The sequence below is a fragment of the Podarcis cretensis genome (assembly GCF_951804945.1).
Source record: "Podarcis cretensis genome assembly, chromosome: 4".
Taxonomy (NCBI): domain Eukaryota; kingdom Metazoa; phylum Chordata; class Lepidosauria; order Squamata; family Lacertidae; genus Podarcis; species Podarcis cretensis.
The window spans coordinates 58,583,354-58,605,575 of record NC_137173.1 but is presented as its reverse complement, the minus strand read 5'-3'; the positions used below and the strand labels follow the sequence as shown (position 1 = coordinate 58,605,575).

At 38.5% G+C, this 22,222-nt stretch overlaps 1 protein-coding gene across 3 annotated transcripts in view; it reads left to right on the top strand.

Moving 5' to 3' along the window:
- Positions 1 to 21,271, top strand: part of KDM6A (lysine demethylase 6A) — a 109,258-nt gene extending 87,987 nt beyond the window's left edge. For 2 of the 3 annotated variants that reach the window (XM_079974484.1, XM_079974485.1), the window contains 9 exons: positions 2,386 to 2,450; positions 3,365 to 3,439; positions 5,015 to 5,163; positions 9,209 to 9,323; positions 10,668 to 10,855; positions 12,189 to 12,330; positions 16,589 to 16,715; positions 18,718 to 18,888; positions 20,396 to 21,271. In XM_079974484.1, coding sequence (XP_079830610.1) covers positions 2,386 to 2,450; positions 3,365 to 3,439; positions 5,015 to 5,163; positions 9,209 to 9,323; positions 10,668 to 10,855; positions 12,189 to 12,330; positions 16,589 to 16,715; positions 18,718 to 18,888; positions 20,396 to 20,425 — 1,062 coding nt within the window. In that variant the 3' untranslated portion in view covers positions 20,426 to 21,271. Of the gene's footprint in view, positions 1 to 1,090; positions 1,250 to 2,385; positions 2,451 to 3,364; positions 3,440 to 5,014; positions 5,164 to 9,208; positions 9,324 to 10,667; positions 10,856 to 12,188; positions 12,331 to 16,588; positions 16,716 to 18,717; positions 18,889 to 20,395 lie in introns of all 3 variants that reach the window. The other variant, XM_079974486.1, reaches the window with a different exon arrangement.
- Positions 21,272 to 22,222: the final 951 nt, after the last annotated feature.

The window sequence follows — 22,222 nt, the reverse complement described above, 5'->3', positions numbered from 1 at the left end:
TTTACAAGGTGGTTTACAATATAAAACCACAAAAATGCATACAGTATGAACAAACAAAAACAACACCTCCCCCAGCATTTTTATATACAGTGGTACCTCGCAAGACGAAATTAATTCATTCTGCGAGTTTTTTCGTCTTGCGATTTTTTTCATCTTGCGAAGCACGGATTTTGGAAAAGCTTCAAAAATCACCAAAGTCTTCAAAAACCTCAGAAAAGGCTACCACACCGTGTGCTATGAGTTGCTCCTCGAAGTCAAGTTGCAACTGCACCCCCTGAATGCACGGTTTCAAGAAAAAGGAAACAAACTTGCAAGACAAAGGAAACAAACTTGCAAGATGTTTCCGTCTTGCGAAGCAACTCAAAAAACGAAAAACTCTTTCGTCTTGCGAGTTTTTCGTCTTACGAGGCATTCGTCTTGCGAGGTACCACTGTATTGAAAATGTTATTCTTAAATGTGGAGAAATCACGCTTGCTTGCACTGTTTTTATATTTGGTACAGGACAACCTGCAATCTGCTATAAGTTAGCAGTTGCATTCTGTTCGCTTCTATGCAGTTGCCACAACATTTACCATATTGAGGAAGAAAACTCTGTTTGCCAAGTTGTTTCATGCTTTATGAAAACTATACCGGGGTGTGTGCCTGTGTTTCTAACTACTAATATCTAGCACAGTCTTGGAACATGGGCTGCCTTGAGAGAGCTTAAGAGGTATACAAACCCAGTAATATTAGCGGGCTGATGCACGTATAAGAGAACAGTGAAAAACAACCTTTGCTTGATAAACAGATACAATTTGAAATTATTTGTGCGAAATTATTTGGAGGGGGGAGGGTTAGATTACTGCAGGAAATGAGAAACAAAGGAACAAAAGATAGACATTGTAATATTAAATCTAAAATACTTACTAAGAGAATGTAGCCTGGGGTTACATATGGTGGAAGAATGTGAAAGAACCAACAGGGGCTGTGAGCAAGGCAAAAAATGGTGACCAAAGAAATGGAAGCTGGACTGGTTTGGTGGGTGGGTACATTCTGAGATTCTGATAGTACTTTGTTGGGCTGATCAGGGACACAAATGGGATTTTTCTAGATTGCCAATGGTGATGGGGGAAATGGGATATCCACTGAAGATTTTCGGCTGCTGGTTGGAGAAGGGAGCCAGCATTGTATTCTCCCAGATAATTCCAACGCTGTTGGAGGGTGGGGGCTTCCAGAAGCATTAAGCCTCTTTGATTCTGAGGGCAAAAAGGTAAGCTAGAAAGATCAGAGAATGTGTCAAAGCATTGAGCGCAATAGAACTGTGGGTGGTTCATGAGTGGGGCCCTACTTTTCCAAGTGGAAAACGTAGGGAAATGAAACATGTCCGAATAGTTTTTGGACAAATGTAATACTGTTAGATGAAAAGGAATGTCTCAAAGGCTTTCTGGGTTTTTATATGTTAGATAGTAAAACGTGGAGATTCTGTAGTGGAGCAACCACCACATCCAATTCCCCACTGGCTAACTGTGGCTGAGGCAGAGACCTTCTTCTCTTTTCTCCCTTTTCCCACTCCAATTGACACACTTGGGAGAAAAAAGGGTTACACTAACCCAGGGCAAGAGTAGACCTGGGCCCTTTTAAGGGACCTGTTGGGGGAATGAAGTCTTAGGATCTTTTGGCTCCACATTCTTCTCGATATGCCCCTGAAATGCTCTCCCTTTCTCTCCTGCAAATCACTTCCAGAACGTGGCTGGTGGCACATGTACAACTGCAGAGCTTTCTGTGGGTATACCAGAGGGCATCCAACAGCCTGCGTGCCAGCCCGCTGGCAGGTCATATTATTGATACAGTGGCAGTTAATGCTGCTTCCACAAGTCCTTCAGCCAGCTTTGGGTTTACTCTCCCATTAACTAACAGAATTCTGGAATTAGAAGCAAGAAAGAATAGTGCAAATTAGAATCAACTGTAGAAGAGTGTGCCCTACATTTAGTATTCTCTCTCTCTCTCTCAAGTTTTTTTAATGTTGGAATTATAGATATACTGATGCCGTTGTGTTTTTATTTATTGTGTTTTTATATTTTGCTGGATGTTGCCCAGAGTGGTTGGGGCAAGCCAGTCAGATAGGATGATGATGATGATGATGATGATGAAGAAAATGTGGGTGCTGCTCAGGGGATGATATTTTTATGGTTGTGCATTGAGATGATTAAAATTATCCTGTACACTAAGCCTTTCATGAGCTGAGTGGCTTTTCTCGTGGTCAAAAGAGGAGGCAATGACTTTAGGCATCTCCCAGTAAAATCACTTTTCATAGAGGTATCAGTAGCTGTTCCATACTGTACTGTTTAAGTTTACCAAATATTTGTAGAATTTGATTTTTAAAAATGTCATGTTTGACTTTTGCAGGAGGAAAATGAGAAAAAAAGTCACCATAAGGACCATTCAGATAGTGAATCAACATCTTCTGATAAGTGAGTGGATAGAATTGAGTAGGTCCCCTTCACATGTGCTCCCAACAGCATAGGAGCTGCTTCTTAAAGCACTCTATACTCCAGAATGAGTGGGGTTGATTTCATGTGGTTTTTCCACATATTTAACGAGGTGAGAGAATGTGGTCAAGACCAATGTGATCAGCTCCACTGGTATTCACATGCATGCATCCTGCATAATGGGATTACACCACATAGAAGTAACTGGAAGCATGTATGAATTAGGTCACAGTGTAAGGAGAAGCGATAGAGTAAGTGTATTAATACATCGGCTCTCCATCTTCAATGGAAAGAAATAGTCGCCTCAGACCTTAACCTGGTGAAGAGTGTTTTCTCAGCCACATACATTTCCAGAACTACATTGATTTTTTTATGTCTGGATACATATGTATTGTGTGTTTTGTATTCTTAATGTTTCCATTTCTAATCTTATATATGCATAACTCATGTATATATTTTCTATTTTACATTGCCCCCAGCACAGGCATGAACAAACTTGTAGCCTTGTAGAATCTGTGTTGTTTTTTTTACTAGAACCCCAAGATTTACCAATCAGTGAGGTGCAAACTAGTGGCAGGGTATGGTAGACAAACCCTTAGAATTAAGGAACAGGGTAACTAATAGCACATGCTCAGCCCAGTAATCTGATTTCAGTAACAAAATGGTTTCTCTTTTGAAATATTTTTTTTTAATTGAATTACCAAATTTTTACAGATTGACTTCAAATTAAATAGTTACATTGTTTCATAGCCTTTCACACAAAAATGCATTCCTAGCTCATGGTGATCACTTAGGTTTAAAATACACACAGGCTAGGAAAGGCACATTTTAAGATGCTGGGTTTTTTTTAAAAAAAGTTAACATTTATAACAATAATTAATCTATTTATTTTATAGCTCTGGGAGGAGGAAAAAAGGACCTTTTAAAACTATCAAATTTGGGACCAACATTGATCTTTCAGATGACAAAAAGTAAGTAAAGCTACACATACATAGTCACCACAGGGGACTAAATCTTCTCAGGATACCAAACTTTGAATATTTTTTCCTGGATTGTATTATTTACTTAAATTTTACTGAGCTGCATCCCCTGGGTCAATAATATGGAGTGTTGACTGCTGTACCTTTATTTTATAAATTAGGTAAGATAATTAATAGAACAGTGCTGGATTTGATAGCATCCTGAATCTAGCAAGTTCTGATTGTTTTAGGTAGTGTTATGAATATGGTACACCAAGCTAGATGGACACAGATATGGGAAGATGTTGAGGGTATGTGATCCAGAGCAAAGGAGACTGAACCCTTCCTGCTTCCTTTTCAGTTCGTATGTTCAGCTGTATTTTTAATCATCTACAGTTTCTGAGCAGGCTTCAGAAGCAGCCCCACATAAAATGCATTGTGGTGATCTACATGAGAGATTACCGGAACATGGATAACCTTAGTGAGGTTATCTCTGCCCAGGAGAGGGACACAGTTAACACACTAGCCTCATCCAGTGAAAGGCACCCTATGACTCTAATACCACCGGACCTTCAGTGACAAGCATCCACAGACTACATATCTGGTCCTTTTCAGGAGTGCAGGACTATCCAGAACAGGTTGAACAGCACCTTCATGGGCATATGAGCCATACTCTAAAATAATTTCTGTTTTAGCAGAATTCAGCTTCAGTTTACTAGACTATCCATTACTGATTCTGAACACTGATCTCTCATGCTCACTGCCTCACCTGAGCCTAATGTAAAGAGGGGAGAGACATGGTGAGATTTAGTTCCAAAACTCTAGATTGCTGTGCTTTGTCCTGAGGTTATGGATATACAAAAGGAGTGTGAAGGTGCCTGATATGGGAAGGTTGTTCTGTGAAATTATCACTTTTCATCTCCCATGTATGTGGTGGACACTGTATTCTTTTCTTCCTTGGGGTCTACCAACATATTCGTTAAGGTGTAATCTCCAAACAGCTTTCTGCTCATGAAAGGTCCAGGTGAAAGACCTTGTGCATGCTTGTGTGTCAGCATCTCAGTATTGGAGCCATGGCTCTTGTGGAGAATTGAGTGGTGTCCAGGGTGGCATCAGCTATGAAGGCTATAGTCCTAGAGATTGATTGGATTTGACATGATTTGATTTGATAGTCGCTTTATCTTTCCCAAGGCAAGCCAAAGCAACTTAAAACCAAACCTTTTGTAAGGTGTGGTGCAAGTTTTGCTGGGGGCCATCCAGTACATTAGTACCAAATGAATGTAGATGGAAGCAGAGCATGAGGCTCTCAGTGAACTAAAGCAGTTGGATTTGTTAGTTCTCATAACCAGCAAACCACCATAATCATTCTGCGATCCTACGCAGCCTATTGTGGCTGGGCATTGGGTTTTTGATCATGAAAAAGGCTTAAGACAGTATAAATTAGCTATCTGATACAGCTTCCCAAAAGGGTTAATAGATTTTACTTGTGTACAAACATGAAGGGCTTTTTAGGGTAAATGTGTAAGTAATGTAATTGGTTTTTGCATCTCCAAATACCACATGGATTAATTTGCTGTTTTACAACAGGTGGAAGCTACAGCTTCATGAACTTACAAAGCTTCCTGCTTTTGTGCGGGTGGTATCAGCAGGAAATCTCCTCAGTCATGTTGGTCATACAATCCTGGGAATGAATACAGTCCAGTTGTATATGAAGGTGCCAGGCAGCAGAACACCAGGTGAGTAATGTGGAGTGCTACATACTGACACAAAAAACCTCTTCATTTTTACCATTTCTGAATTGTTCTGTCTTCTTTTTGCAACTTTACTTTTCATTAATAATTCTGAATTATACATTTATACATCCTATTGATTCTGAAGATTTTCTTAGTAGTGCTTGCAGCTACTTTCTTAGTGGCTCTTTGACTGCAATGATGACCATATAATATTGCAAGTGATTTTAGTTTCCAACAAATGTAGCATAAGATCACTAATAAAACCCAACAATTAAAAAGCTGCCTTGGATTCCTGGGGGCGGGGGGAGGTGGAGTGTAAATGAAATCAATAGTAATAAATGGATAAAAATCCATTCTTCTTGCTCTTGCTGCTCTGGCCACATGATGCAGCTCCTTAAGTTCCTGTGATGACTTCCTGTCTGCTACAGGATACTTCACTAGTTTTTCTTCCTTAGTTTCTAATGTGGGGATCACTAACGCAGCACCTTCATTTGCACCCACAGGAGGAGCCCCAGACTCTGAGCTTTCCCTTCCCTCCCCTCCCCTCCCCTCCCCTCCCCTCTCTAGTCCTTTTAGAAAGATGTTAGGAAGTAAAATGTCTGGATGCCCTTAGAAGCAATTTCTGTGAAAATGAGTTAGCCTGACTGCTGGCTTTCTCTTTCCATTTAGTGCAATTTTCCCACGTGCATTTAATTTTCTAATAGTCTGTGGAACCTTCTAGAAACAAGGAAGCATCTTTCCTGTGGTAGGTTCATCTGAGATCAGGTCCATCCAATAATTTTTTTCCTGCAAATACTACCACACAATAAATTCATGTGGATGTTAAACAATCCACTCCCCAAATGGCCAATGCAGAATGTGAAAACTTTGCAAAGAGGCTTAGGCATGTCTCCTGATGTGCAGGAAGTGATATCTAGGTGCGCATTAAGAATTCACTGCAAAGTTAACTTACTGTACAGTGGTATACATGTCTACCTCAGATGTAAGTCTCTGTGTTTTGTGGGACTTACTCTCAGGTAAGTGCCGATAGTTATGCTTTATTTCTTCATCAACAGTTTATATACTGCTTAATTGCATGGCAGCCTAGGCTGTGGTTTAGTGTTGGAACTGGGGTAAATAAGGTACGTTTGCCTTTAATAGCTTTTGCTTCACAGCCAGGACCAGGAGGACATAGTCAGCTTCCTGTGGTAAACTTAAGATTGTTGTGGGGTGGGGGGAAGCAGTGACTGCACTCTCTCTAACATTGCACTATGCCATGATGTGTTATGTTCCCCTGCCTCTTGACAGCCATTTTGTGACTGGCAGCAATAGCACTCTATCAAAATGTGCCTGCTGGTCTAAGAAGGTTGGCACCCCCTGTTCTAATGCCTCCATGGCCTTGAGTCACTTTATATCTGCCCTTGCATCCCAACATATCCCTTCACTTGTTCTGCACCATCACCCTCAGCCATTCAAAGACCACCTGTTCACCTCAGAATGGCTGCTGTTCCTTCCATGTTGCCTGTTATGCATGAAATTGCCTCCAGTAGAATGTCTGTGATGCCACTTCTATTGCTTTCCTCAAATTCCTCCTCAAACCCCACCTTTTAAATGATGCTTTTGACACAACTCATTAGTCCCCATATCCAACTGCAGCTGAGAATAATGGCATATTCTTTCCCTATTTACCCAAGGCGCCATTCCCCTCACTTCCTTAGTTTTATGGATGTTAAGCCCCCTGAGACAGCGACCCACCACTTCATTCTTTATAAAGCGTCATGTGCATGTATGATACTATATAAAGAATAATAATAATACTTGTACACTAAACTACATCAAAGTCACTTTTGGTCACCCAAGAATTACCTTTACAGAGAGGAGGGCAAGCAGAACTTGTAGTTGCTTCCTGATCTCTCTGTGGCTTTCAATACTAGTGACCTTGTTATCCTCTGGGACCAACCCCATGGAGTGGTAATTGGGTGCCCTGTGTTACAGTGGTTCCTTTCCCAGTTACAGGACCAAGTCCAAACAGTAGCATTGAGAGAGGGCTTTTCTGTCCTCTGGCAGTTATGCTTTGAGGTGCTGCATGGCACTATTTTATCCCCAATGCAGTTTAATATCTATATGAAGCCACTGGGAGCAGTTAATAGGATTTTTGTGGCAAGGTGTCATTAGTACAGGCAGTGACCATTTTAGGGGCATTCAGTGTGCCATCACCAATGTGCAGGTCCTTTTGGACCTGGAAGAAGGTGGGTCGGGGGCGCTTATGCGTGCCGATGCATGCAGGGGCCAGGAATGGAACCCCCACACGAAAAGGTCGCTGCCTGTATGCTGATGATACTCAGCTCTATTTCCCCATAACATCAGAATCAGGAGAGGCCATATAGGAAGTGCACTGGCGCCTAGACATAGTGGTGGGACTCAGCTTGAATCCTGGTACAATGGAGGCACTATATGTGAGCAGTTCCTGTGTCTTGAGAAATTTGTCAATTGCCTGCCCTGGACAGGGTTGCACTCTCTTTGAAGGGGCAGGTACACAGACTAGGTGTGCTCCTGGATTCAGTTGTGTGTGTGGATGCCCAAGGAGCCACAGTGACTAGAAGCATGTTTTTCCAGCTATGCCTGGTACAACAGCTACAGCCATTACTGGACCAGGAGAGCTTGACCACAGTAGTTCAGATGCAAGTGACTTGCAAGATTGGATTACCTCAGTGTACTCTATGCAGGGCTTAACCTGGAAAATACAATTAGTACAGAATACTGCAGCATAGTTGCTGACAGGATTAAGACCCTGCCAACGTATAACACCTCTGCTCTGAGATGTGCACTGGTTGCTGATTTGTTACTGGGCCAAGTTCAAGTTGTTATTATTGGTATATAAAGCGCTTAAGAGCTTGGGACCCACTTACTTGTGGGATCACCTTACCCCATATGTACCCACTTGACTGTTTTGTTCTGCAGAACTGGCCACATAATAATTGTTCTGCACTTGTAAGAAATTGGTCTTTTAGTGCCTACACTTCGGAACTCTCTGCCTATTGACACCAGGCAGGCATCTTCTCTGTAGTCCTTTTGGGGCCTTCTTAAAACATTTTTCTTTAGGCAAGCCTATCCAGGCATGTCAGTGTAGACATGTTTTAATCTCTTCTTAGTGTACTTTAAAATGTTTTGATGTGTTTTTAACTTTTTTTGTTGATTATTTTAATACTTGTATAAACTGCTTAGAGGTTTTATTACAATCAAGTGGTATATAAATTTTCTAAAGTAAATAAAATATAAATTCAGAGCTGCATTTTAAATCCCAAAGCTTGCTTGGAACACGTGTGTCTCAGAACGTTATCTGATAAATAGCAAGGAGTATGTAATTGTCTCAATCCTCCTTACATTTGTAAAATGAATTGGTAATGGTTGCATATTACTGCAGCTTTCATCAGAAGTTAACTATGCATCAAAGTTCCTACAATATTTTTTTGAAATATCCTCCTTCCAACTCTAAATTCTATGATTCGTATCCATTATTATATAACCTATAACTTGCTGAAATAATTAAAGTTTTAAAAGTACTAGAATCTGACAGCCCTGATTTCAGGCAGTTTTGAACATCCCATTTTTCACCTGGATGCTTAAGTGCATTGTGGCAGCTCAACTTCTGGTTTTCCTGCATGAGAAACATCTATCTAGCTTCTGATTAGGTTTTTGACTGCAACTGTCTTCAATTAGATATTTTAATTTATAATTGATGTATGTTAGATGTCTTCAATATCAGATATGAAATGTGGGGTATTAATTTGTAAATATAGTAAGTTAAACTGATGGAATAGTACCAGTCCTAGTCTGTTGCAGAACAGTAACCAAAAAATGTTACAACACCTTAAGAAGAGATAAAATCATATTCTGGTACATGAAATAATATATTGCTTATGAAATCATATGCCGCAATGAATTTGTTAATCTTTAAGGTACCACAGGACTCTTATCATTTTTGTTTGCATGTTATGCTCCATATTTTTATAGTGCCCTGCAAACATCAATCATCACTATTATTGTTTTTTTTTCTTATTAATTTCAGGTCATCAAGAAAATAACAACTTTTGCTCAGTCAATATAAATATAGGTCCAGGTGACTGTGAATGGTTTGTTGTTCCAGAAAATTATTGGGGCGTCATGAATGACTTCTGTGAAAAGTACGTTCAGTATTTTCCATCGCCATATGCTGTGCTTCCAATTATTTCACAATCCACTCTGTCTCTAAACAGTGCTATTTGTGATGCTTATTTGGGAGGATATATTACTTTGGTTTGTCCCAGTACAGAGGTTGTCATTGTGGTGTCTTTGGACACCAGTGTGCCCACCAGTATTTCCTATGGTGTCTGCAAAAAGGCTCGGCAAATATCCTCTCAAAAATCCACAACACACAAAAGACTGTTTGCAGTGGCTCAGCTTCTTCTATACTGCACATGCCCCCTTAAACATGCACACATTCCATTGGCTGCCCACCCTTCCTTCCATTCTAAACAGAAGCGGAGGTACAAAAAGCTTCTCTCTGTGAACAAGCATGCAATGGTTTCCCTTCATTGATGGTTTTTTTGCAGGGAGGGGGCAAACCTGGACTTTTGTGTGGTCCTGACTCTTTTTTCCCCCTTTTGGATGTGGTAGCCATTATAGCATGTTCTCATGGAGACCATTTTGCTTTATACCATGCCCCACACCTTTCAGCCACTTTGTGACTGGCACCCACAGCACTTTTTAACAATTCTAAATATGCACACTGGCCCAAATACGTTAGCAACTCTTGTCCTAATATATTACTTTTTCATCTCTCTCTTCTGCCACCTTCTATATGTTATGGTGTAACAGCAATATTGATGTGGAAATGTAGATATGCATTGTTGCAGCTAGAATCTAAAGAACCGCTGCAAGTTCCAACCCATCATCCCCAGCCAGCAGGACCAATAGTCGGGGACGATGGGAGTTGTCATCTAACAACATCTGGATGACAAGTTTCCCATCCCTGGGCTAGCCCGAGAGCTTTTGGGCTTGTGTTTCTTCAAGAGGGGTTTTTCCATCTGCATGGCAAACTTTTAGATAGAAAGGGTTATATGTGATTTGGTAAGAGGGTCTGCTGTTCAAAGAAAAAGACACTAAACTCCTATCCCCTGGACATCCCTAAAACTAGCAGTTGTGAATAAGCCCAGTGATGGTAGCAGATATTCTGTCACAACTAAAGTGGGTATTACTGAAGCTGTATTCCCTGGAAGCAGCAATGTGTTTTTTAAAAATAGTACTTAGTGCAATAAATCCCCTAATTTAGTTAGTAAGTTCTGCAAACATTAGGATGTAGCAGTTCACTTTGGCTTGGAGGTGTTCACTAAAGTGAAAGTTTCCTGTTTGAGCAAACTTACCTCTTAAGATTATTTATAATAATCTTTTGTCCTTTTATTGTGTACATCATTTTGGATTGACATGTTTTTGATGTATATAGAATATTTCTGTTGATAAATATTTACATTCATCTTTTCCTCTTTCAGAAACAATATGAATTTTCTTTTGGGCTCTTGGTGGCCTAATTTGGAAGATTTGTATGAAGCCAATGTCCCAGTATATAGATTTATTCAGAGACCTGGAGATTTGGTGTGGATAAATGCTGGGACGGTACATTGGGTTCAAGCTATTGGCTGGTGTAACAATATTGCCTGGAATGTTGGCCCTCTTACAGGTATGATTATGTGTCTTTACAGTTACACAAATACTCCATAAAAGCACTGACACAGCTTTCAACAGACCACCCACATTTTTCAAAATAAGAAGCCCTTAGACTGTGTGATTTTGCAGAGGGCATGAACTAGAATAATGCATATGACAATTCCAGATCCTAAAATTCATTCTGAAAAAAATCCAGAGGAAATACAGACTTTTCTGAGATCAGCTCTCCAGCATAATTTTACATCAAAAGTAACTGTTTGTAACAGAACAAATTTGGATTAATTTATTTATAGTCAAATATATATGTAGGATTCTGTGGATGGAATAACATGAGATGATTTGTCCGCATTTAGATAATATTTCAATTTAATAGGTCTAGTAAGAATAAGCTTTCTGCCTGTGTAACCCCTTTGCTCCCCCTTCATGGCAGGAACAGTCCAGGAAGTTGTCAGTTAACTATAGTGTCTCATTTTGTCTGAACCAGGAAGCTGCTTACCAGCTTTGGAACAAGCTAGGGAATTCCTCCATGGTTTGAAGTTGGCTTTATATCCTGTCTTTTTCCAAAACTGGTAACCATAATTCCCCAGACGAAACAGGAAACTATCATTGATTAGAGGCTTCCAGGTTCAATCACACCCTGTACAAAGGGAGGAACAAACAGGCTGCATGTGTGAAGAAAGGACTCATTCATTTTTCTGCTTATTAAGACCTGGTAGGATTGTATGAAGTAGCAAAGTCAGATGTCATATTCCCTCTTTGTGAATATGCTGTGTGCACACATGCCTTCTCCCTTTACACATTGCCATCCATCATCCATCCTGATTCCTCAGACCATGGCTTGCTGTGATGTTTGAATTGGCAAAAGCGCTTCTTGCAGACCAATACTGAAAGGTGATTTAAAGCCTAGGTTGATGAGGTTTGCTGTTTTGGATACCAGAGGAGGAGGATAGATGTACGGCTTTTTCTAATCCCCCAAATCATAGTTTGGAGAATGTGATATCTGAATGAAGCCACAAATTGTCAATATCTGAGGCAATTAAAAACATTTTTTTGTTCTGCAGGAATATGATTTCTTTACAAAAGGCTACACTTAAGAGACGAGGAAATTTCAGTTTGGTTCTTTTATCTGTTGCTAAAGAAAGAACTGCCATTATCATATTTCTCCCCTGTTTTCTATTTCGGTGTGGCATACACAAAGAAAAAGTCTACCAAAATCATTTATTTTGGAAACTGCTCAGAGGTTTTGAATTTGACTGTATATATATTTTTTCTTAACTGAGAATAACTACAGTGGTATTTTCATATCTAATTGGTACCCTTACTTTTCTCTCTTTGTTTTATTGCAGCCTGTCAATATAAATTGGCTGTAGAACGGTACGAGTGGAATAAATTGCAGAGTGTGAAGTCAGTAGTACCTATGGTTCATCTTTCTTGGAACATAGCACGGAATATCAAAGTCTCAGATCCAAAGCTTTTTGAAATGATCAAGTATGTACATTTTAAATCACTATGCTTGTTAATTCAGAGTGTGGTAGTCAACTAACTTTTACTTGAAGTACACCCATTGAAATTAATGACTTTGACTACTTTAGGTCTATTAATTTTAATTAGTCTACTCTAAGTAAATGTTAGTTGAATTCAACACAGAGTTATTACCTTAATTTACTGATTGATACAAAGGTACAAAGAACAGAGTTCTTAGTGAAGCAAACTAGCTATATCCAATGGATAGATATATTTTTTAAAAAATGGCATGACCCAGTGGTGGAAAATGTGCTGTAAGTTGCAGGCCCTGAGTCTTCGCCTGATCACTTGGAGGCTATTTCTGAGCATCAGTTTGATAAGACAACATGTTAATGATAGCTCTGCCTTTGCTGCTAAATTAAATATATGTTTTGTTTTTTAAATATTAAGCATCTTTCTGAATGAATAATGCAACCAAAGTACAATTTGCAATAAAATGTTAAATAAACATGACACCCATCATTCCCACCATTTTACATACATTTCAGTTGTAAACAAACCCCACAGTTGCTTTTATATAAAAAGGTGACACATCCACACCAGTAGCAAAAACCCCCGAAAAAAACAAACAAAAGTGTTCTGGCCAACAGCAAGCATACTACACTCTAGTGGCTGTGAGCAGCATTGCAGTGTAGAAACACCTACTAAACCGACACCAGTTTTCCCTTTTAGCTGAAAGACTAGAAATTACTGCAGTCTCCCCACCCCCTTTGGCTTTCACTGTTCTGATTTTATGTTCTGTATGTGAATAGCTGTAAGAAAAATCCTCTGGGTCTGTAAGTCAGATTGTTGGGATGGCCATTCGCAGGGGCAGGGTGTCTAATATTTTCTTTGGCTTCTAACTAGAAGCAGTAGGTGCTCTCTTCTCTGGCGTAAGTTAAATTCCCAGTAGGTTTGTAGAATGCGTGGTACTGTTTTCTCCACTCTTTCCAAACTGTCCTGGCTATAGAGCTTGGTGAAAGGTGGTGAAGTTTCTGCTGATCCTCCTCAGGTGACAGATTGGTGCGGATGCTTTTCACTCCTTCTCCGTCCCCTCCTTACATGAGGGCATTTCTCTCGCTCCGTCTCTCTCTCTCTCTCTCTCTCTCTCCCCCCCCCCCCCATATGTTATGTTGGGAATTAGAAGAAAGGAATAAAAAGGGGGAGAAAGTTACCAGTTAAATTGCCAAAAATGAGAGAGACAGATAGAGAGACAGACAGAGATTTCAGTGTACAACTCAACAAAATTGCCTATCCCTAATATAGCATACTGTGTTCACATTTTCAGGATATTATTGAATAAATTAAATATGGCTCAAAACATGTTTTCATGTAGTTATCAGCAATGACATTGGTGCAGAAAAAAAAAGTTGCATTTGGAAGACAACTTAAGTATTCTAAAAGAGCCTATAATTAAAATGCAACCTAACATTATTCTAAAAGAAATAAAAAGGAGACAGAGCAGATAATGGGGTAGCGTTCAAAGAGGGAGGAACCTGAAGTTTGGAAGAAACCAAGTGCAGTACAAAAAAGGCAAGCTGGAAATAAAAGCTAACAACAGAGGTGCCAGGAAAAGTAAAGTGGCCTCTTATAAGTACACAACACCAAAAGGTGGTTCTAGGAAGATCATTCTAGTAAATATTTCATGCAGCAATTGGGATCCAATGTTAAAAAGATTATAACAATTAGTTAGGCGTTCTGTAGGTTATTTGGAAGGCTTGTGGAGGGAGGATTGAGGGTGAAGCCTCTGTCAGGAAGTATTTACCAGCCAGAATCCTAAACAGCCACTCAGTCTGCTTTGTTGTGGCCTTTCTCTAACATTCTTTGACTGGCATGGATTTCTCTTGATAGATGTGTGTATAATCAGGCATGTATCACTTAACCAAATAGATGGGGCACACAAACATTAATTCAGCCTACTGTCCACTATTGGTAGTCAGAGCAAATACCAGAACATATCAGTTGCCAGAACCCAGTCTCAGTAAGCCATTAACTACACTGTTCTTTTAATCTGAAACAAAGATTTGTTACTTTCCAAGTTCCCCAACAGTCAGGACAGACAAGCAGACCTCGAGGTCAAGGGTTGGTAATTTCCCAACACAAATTATTGTATCTTATAGAATCTTCTGTCATTAAACATTGAGGAACTCAACTAAGTAGCTCTCATCTGTGCTGAGCATAAATTCTTCACTGTTGTAATACTTTGGGCATCGGAGAAATAGATGGGGGCAGAACAGAATGAACAATAGAGAGAAGAGCAGGAAGTGATTGCACTGAAATAAAGACACGAGCAATAATTCTCCATTCCTTCCTCAAAAGAAAGATACATTAGCTGATGGTGTTGACCTTTATTAGCCGTAATTTCCAATCACATTTGCCTGCTCCCTGGCCTCATCAGTCTGTATTATAAATTGTTTTTGTGTCATACAGGAGTGGTTGGGTTTCAGGTGCTTTTTGTTAAGATTTTTATTTTTTGATTGAGTCTATAGAATGAAAGTAACTTTTGACAAATTAAGGGGGGGAACTTGGGGTGATATTTCTGTTAAGTAGAATGTGCAGAAACACAACACTAAGAGGGCATACATTTTTAGATATTGAATAATAGCTCAAAGGTAGTCACATTAAATATTGTCAAGGGATTAATAAGTATCAAACTGAGATTAGTATATTGAAAATACTGTTGATTAGATGCTATTGTGTCATACAGTTAAAGCCCTATTCTTTTCTAAGGCACGACTGATTTTTTTTTCTTTTGTCAGCAATGATTTGAAATATGATTGGTGGTAGGGAGAGAATTTGAGTTGTGATGGAGCCCAGCATTATTTGAATCATAGATCTGTAGTGTTGGAAGGGACCCCGAGGGTCATCTTGTACAGCCCCCTTCAATGCAGGGGTATAATACCATTTATCACTGATATTCCATTGGCAGTTAAACTTTTAAAAAGGTTTTCAGTAATGGGTCAGTTTGACCTAAGAAAGATTAAAACACAAACACTTTGAAAAGCCTTACCAATGTGAAGGGAGCCCTGATTCTGTTTATGCCACCTTAGTTTAATACACCCACCATTGGAAAACCAGTCATACTTTCTTGCTTAACCCCTTCATCACTTAACTGCTGGAGAGAGGGGCAGAGCTCTCTTACTTCTCTCATTAGAGTGCCTTTAGGCTCTGGAGTCCGTGGCTCCCATACTTCTCCCGGGCTTCTGAGTCAAATAACTATTGAACGTGGGGGCCCTGGAGAACTATATTTCCAAGGGTTCTTTGCACCCAAAATACTGCTGGTGGTGCTTTCTTATTGGCACCCTAAAAGACTGAGGGAGACAGAAAGAGGCCTTGAAGATTCCCCCATCCCACTGTTAGGGGCAGGGGGATTTTGGGGGAGAATTGATAGGGATATATTTTTTTTGCAGTCTTCTTGCATGTACTCATAAGACTTGTAGTATTTTGAACACTTTCAAGGAAAGTGCGAAAACTAAGTCTAAAACAAGTAAGAGACAGAAGGAAATTTACATATCTTTAGCTGTCACTTAATTATATTGCACCATAACCACATCAAATGGGAAAGATGCCTAGGCCAAATTATTGTAAACACCCATTTTAAGATTATCCATTGATTGCAGAGGACATCCCCCCAAAATCAAGATAATTTATAAATGAATATTTGGTTGTTAGAAATGCACACTGTCAGATTGTATATTTATCTTATGAGTTGCCTTGAAGTTCATATTTACTGGCTTCAAGTCCTACAAATAGTTATACAAATAACAAAGAATGGTGTGAGATTTGATGCATTAAGAATGCTGCAAAATAATATAATGAAGGTGCCTTTAAAAATTTGTATGTTTGATAGTTCATTTTTTGTTAGTTGTGAGGGCAATACTCAGTATTGTGCGATAATCACTATTTCTAACACTAGTTATTTAAGGGGTTGGAAATAGCATGAATAGACAAACTAACAGATATGTTTTGTAGGGGGAAATTATGTGTATTAATTCTTTTTTTAAATGACATCCTTTTATGTATTGGGATTATTATTTTGAACAGTAAATATGTGTGTATTTTAACAATAAAAATGGAAAAATGTTTCTGTGATGCCACTGGTGTACTCCTATATCCAACAGGAGAGGCAGTCGTTTGTCCTTTCATAGTAGCAAAGTTTTAAAAACAATAAAATTCAAACAAGAAATTCATAAAACAGTGTTAAAATGTATAATCATTTGAATTATTCTAATATCTGTTGCAGGTATTGCCTGTTGAGAACTCTCAAGCAGTGTCAAACTTTGAGGGAAGCTCTAATTGCTGCAGGAAAGGAGATTGTTTGGCATGAGAGAACAAAGGAAGAACCAGCTCATTACTGTAGCATATGTGAGGTGAGTAAATATGTATGTGCTGTGGGTTAATATTTGCTTACAGTTTTAAAATCTGATTTCTGACTTAATCTCTTAGACCTTTCCCCAATTGTTTGCACTTCAGTAGTAGTAAAGTATCCCACTCCTCCTCTTCTGTGAATGGCATCTTTAGCTCATTTGAATCAGTCAAAACCATTCAGCAGACTACTCATGCAGCTGATACTGGGAAACACAAAAAATCTTTCTCCTTTAGAGATGCAATCCCAGAACTGCAAGTGCGTTGTGGATCACTTGCACAGCAAGGGAAGCTAAGGGATGGATAGTGGCTAGCAGAAAGTTTTAGACTATGCAAGTTCTTGGTTTGAAGGAGGAGAATGCCAGATTAGAACATGTCTCTAGTTTCCCTCATCACAGAGATAGTAAGAAGGTGTATACTTGCTGTGGAAGAAATAATCACACTCTGAATTTCTGGGCAATTGACGCTTCTTGGATGTCTTCTGGCTCCAGAAGCAAAAGTGTGGCTGCACGTGTATATAACTGGGTTTTATTCAGACTAAGTTAGTTGAACTTTGATTTTGATGGGACACAAGTCAAGTCATGGCTAACTTGCCTCATTGATTTCAGAAGGAATTGAGGCAACTAACAGGTCTAATTTGATATAATGCTAAATCCTAATTTGCTTAACAAACTGGCCTGGTTCACCCAACTTAAGAAACATGCAGGATCCTGTCATTCCTCCCTGGTTCTTTTTACTCCTACACTGAGCTTAGCTTGTCTTTCAAACCTGTAGCCATGGCTTAAACATGAGCCCAACTTGTGGTTAGTGAATAGAAAGCTTAACCACGAACCTAGGTTCAGGCTACATGTTAAGCCAACACTTGGTTTAGCTCATTGTGGTGCAGGAGCAAAAATGGCCAAGGAGGAGCTAAGCAACTGTGACCCCACACATTTGCACAGTCTCAGTAAGCCATAGTTCACCTTACACTGTCATGTGAACCAGGCCAATGATTTAACCACAAGTTTTCCCACAGATGATCAAACAAACCATGGGTTATTTGTCCAGAATTTGATTTTCCTTCCAGCTAATCCCATATTGCATATTGCTTAGTGAGCACATGAGGTGAAGTAATCAAACAAACCATAGTTAAGGAAAGGAGCTAGGTTTACATGTAATGCCTAGACATAGTTAAAGGAAAGGCTTTCAAAGCATGGCTTCAGATTGTGGTTTGTTGGCAGTAGGCAAACCAGAGGTAGGTAAGTGCTAGGCAGGGTTCAAATGATTTTTTTAAGCCCACTGTTTAATAAAACATAGTTTAAGAAACCAAGGCTCATTATGTGAAAACCAAGTCCCTGTCTTGATCTACTCTATTGATTTATTTGGTCTCCATAGTAGATCCATAGTAGTACTAGTGTTGTTTGTTTTTTACATAGGTCTATTTCAAGTTACCGAACTAGTGGCATCTCCCTTTAAGAGAAGATACAGTCCTTTAATTTCCTGACCTGCCTTATACTCTACTATTGCTCTTTGTGCCTTCAGTACCAAAGATCTTTAGACTGATCTGTGAGGGTTTCTTCACCTCCAATACAAAGTGTAAAATGGGTTTTATTATGTGAAGGCTATCAGTAGAATTTATTCTTCTGAAATATGCTGGGTCTTGATAGCAAGATGTTCTTACTTTCCATTGTACAATATATTATCAATGGCCAAATATTTATACAGGGTTTGAAAACTTAGAACTTGCTCCACACATAAAATAGCATGTCATTTCATGGCTGGGAGCAGCCCATAAGCTCAACTTTGGATGGACTCTGGCTACTAGATTTCAAAAGAGCTATGCTGGTTCATTCAGAATTACCTCCTTAATTTCCTGCTGCCACTACCCAGCCAAGTCTCAACTGTTTTTGCCATTCTAGATCAGTTGCCTATATAATATATGCGATGCCAAATTAAGTCCAGGTCTAGTTCTGCTGTCACATTCATATTCTGCTACAGCTTAGTTTTGCTTCCTTTTTGTATCCACAGGTGGAAGTCTTCAATTTGCTTTTTGTCACAAATGAGAGTAATTGTCGAAAAACCTATGTCGTACATTGCCTAGACTGTGCACGAAAGATATGTGGGAATCTGGAAAACTTTGTGGTGCTAGAACAGTACAAAATGGAGGATCTGATGCAAATCTATGACCAATTTACATTAGTAAGTAAAACTGTATTTGTGAGTCAGTACTTTATTAATATATGCCAACAGTTTGAACATATTGGTTGTGCTATTCTTGTGTAACTATATGTTCTACTTGTTACAAGAAAAAAATTTGTGCCATTTAGGCAATCACTTACTGTATATAATATAATTAGAACTTCAGGAGAATCCTGGGTTATGTTAATTTATTTCATTGATTTACTACTAAGCAAAATCTTGGGAGCAACTATATTGCATTAATTTTGCTAGAATATCAGATGCAAAGCATGTGGAATCCTTCATTTGCAACTGATGAGGTACCAGAATAAGCAAATATGTATTATTTATTTATTAATAAAAATATGTATGTACTCCTATATCACAAAAAATATCAAAGCAGTTTACAACATTAAAAAGATAAAAAACCATACAATAAAAGCACAAACAAATTAGAAACAATTTAAAAGCAAAACACTTAAAAACAAGTGTCAATAAACCATTGTTGAGGATATACTCTTAATTGCCTGCATAGGCCTGCTGGAATAAATAAGATTTCAAGTTGGCACGAAAGCTGCCTGCTGGATCTCTATTGGCTGAGGATGCCGCAGGACTGGGCCAGTGACACTAAAGTCTCTGTTTCTCTTTGTTGTCAAATGAGCCTCACCAACTCAGGGGATAACCAACAATGCTCCAGCAGATGATCTTGGTGACTGAGCTGGGATTCAAAGGTTCAGGTTATCCCTGAGCTACCCTGGCCCTAAGTTGTAAATTAATGTAAGAACCTTGAACTGAAAAAAGGCCTCAGCACTCGCCCTGACAACACTGGTTCAGGGACATGGATTGAAGAAGTGTATTTGTTATTGGGAAGGAATAATTTTTAACCTGTTCACTTAGAGTTCCTAAGTTGGAATGTCTGGTGTTGGGAAGGGAAAGCATATGAGCATTGGAGACAGGTTGGAAGTTGCTTACTGACCTTACTTTGGCATGGATTGGGTTGGAAGAAAACACTAAAATGAAAAACAAGGACTCCAGTGCTACTTCTAGCTGGATGGGCTTGGATCATATACCATTCCTCTGTTCATGTCAGGGTGGGGGCCACTGTAGCCCAATGTACTTTTCCAACCTATCCAAAAAGTTAGCCAACCCCAAGAGCAGATATTCATGGACTGTAGAGGGAAGGAGAGATGGGAAAGGCATATTCTACGAATGCTCTTCTCATTCACTGAAAGTTTGGGTCCAAACCATTGTGTGATGGCGAGAATTTGCAGAATGCGTGCCTTCGAGGGAGCTAAAGAATAAGGGTAAACTGAAGCTTGTCAATAAAACTTGGAAACCCATTGAATAAGGGGAGTCTTAAGCAATCTTCTGTGTGAAATGTTCAGAAAATAGTATTGCAGCATCCAGATACATAAAGCAAACTATGAGCCAGTGCACTTCCACTCTGGACTGAACAGTAACGCTTTCTAAAGACGCGTTCAGTAAATACAACTTTTTAAAGGTAATGTATTGTGTTATCTCTTTTCAGGCACCTCCATTGCCATCATCTTCATCTTGACATTTTTCCAAGGACATTTACATAAAAACTTTTCTGATATTCAGGAAGTGACCCAGTTCTGCACCACTGATTTTTGTAGCGATCCCATAAGGCTGCTGGCTGAAAGCTGTGTCTATGCAACCTTCCAAGTGCGGAGTGTCAACCAACTGGACAGGAGAGAGCACAGCTCCTATTCCAGAATTTGAAATATAGAAAGCTCATTCAGCTGATTTTTTAAAAAAGAAAATTCCACGTTTTGTATATATCTGACAAAACTGGCAACATTATACAGACTACTGACTTGAAGACCACCTCTTTTGTATTTCTCTGTTTCTGGGCTGATGAATTGGTTTCATCTATTTTTCCTCCCTTCAGAGTTTTCTCTTGGAAAGTACTAGCATAGCTGGTCATTTCTTTGTAAGGTAGTTAGAATTTTAAGTCTTTCTTTGGACTACACTTTTTTTTTTAATGTGAAAGGTTAGGTGATACTTTTTTTTTTTTTTACTGCTTTTATGTTATTCTGTCTTGTTTTGAAACCATGATGGTTACTTTTTGTTTCCTAAATGAAATTTAAAAAAATTAACAGCCAAGTCACAAAGATAAATGGGTTGCACATAGACTAAAGAATAAACTTCAGATTTGTGATTTTGTTTCTAATCTTGATGTAAATTTACACTATTTATAAATACATATTTATTGCTTGAAAATATTTGTGAATGGAATGCTGTTATTTTTTCCAGATTACCTGCCATTGAAATTTTAAGGAGTTCTGTAATTTCAAACACTACTCCTATTACATTTTCTATATGTACATAAAACTGCTTAGCATTGTACAGAAACTTTTATTAAAATTGTTTAATGTTTAAAGTTTTTGTATTGTTTGAGTTTTAAAAAGAATTTATGTACATTGCCCCGTTTTTGTTAATTTTTTTGAATCTGGTTATATATATTTTATATATACTCTTGTGCGTGTGTGTATATATATAATATATATAGAAAACTGAATATAAATATATGTATAAAAATTAGAGCCTAAATTTTTCTCGTTTTAAGTTTTACATCTATGGTAGATTTGAGGTGTCTACTGTAAAGTATTGCTTACAAAAGTATGAATATTTTTTAAAAATATATATGGTATGTATCCTCAAGATATGATATGTCCTTCAGACTGGTTTATTGTTAAATTGCACTTCTTGCAATTACAGACAAATATAGCTGATGCCAAATCGTAGTAGTAAGAAATGAGAAATAGCCTACCTAGCTAACAGCTCAAAAATAGTAGCATTTTGAAGATTAACTCTAGACACCTTGAAATTTAGCAAGGTATGATCAAGTAAAATAGAATTTTGATGAGACTGATATCTGAGAAGATGACCAAAAAAAGATTTGTACATTCCAGTTGCTTTTTTGAGCAAGTGTAAGGCTATATTGTCTTAAGTACAAATCATGTTCTATTACTGCTTATTTTGTAATTCAAATTCAATTGTAAATTTTAAAGACATTATAATCCTTTAGGGCATCTTATCTGTTTACAGTTTAAAGTTAATAATAGCATTTTATTTTATTAATTTGCTTCCATACTTTCTTAACTGTTACATGGAAACACATTAAATCTAAATCCAAGATCTTTATTCATCCCAGTGGATTAGTTTACTGATTCATAAAGTTCTGCATCAAGTGCACTGATAATTGCAGCTTCCTAACTGTGGTATTTGATGTTGCTGAAACAAAGCACCCCCTCCTTTTTACATTAAGAGTTTTTAAATGCTTCTCTTTAGTTAAAAGGATGAGCAGCATTTTCCCAAACCAGAATTTTGT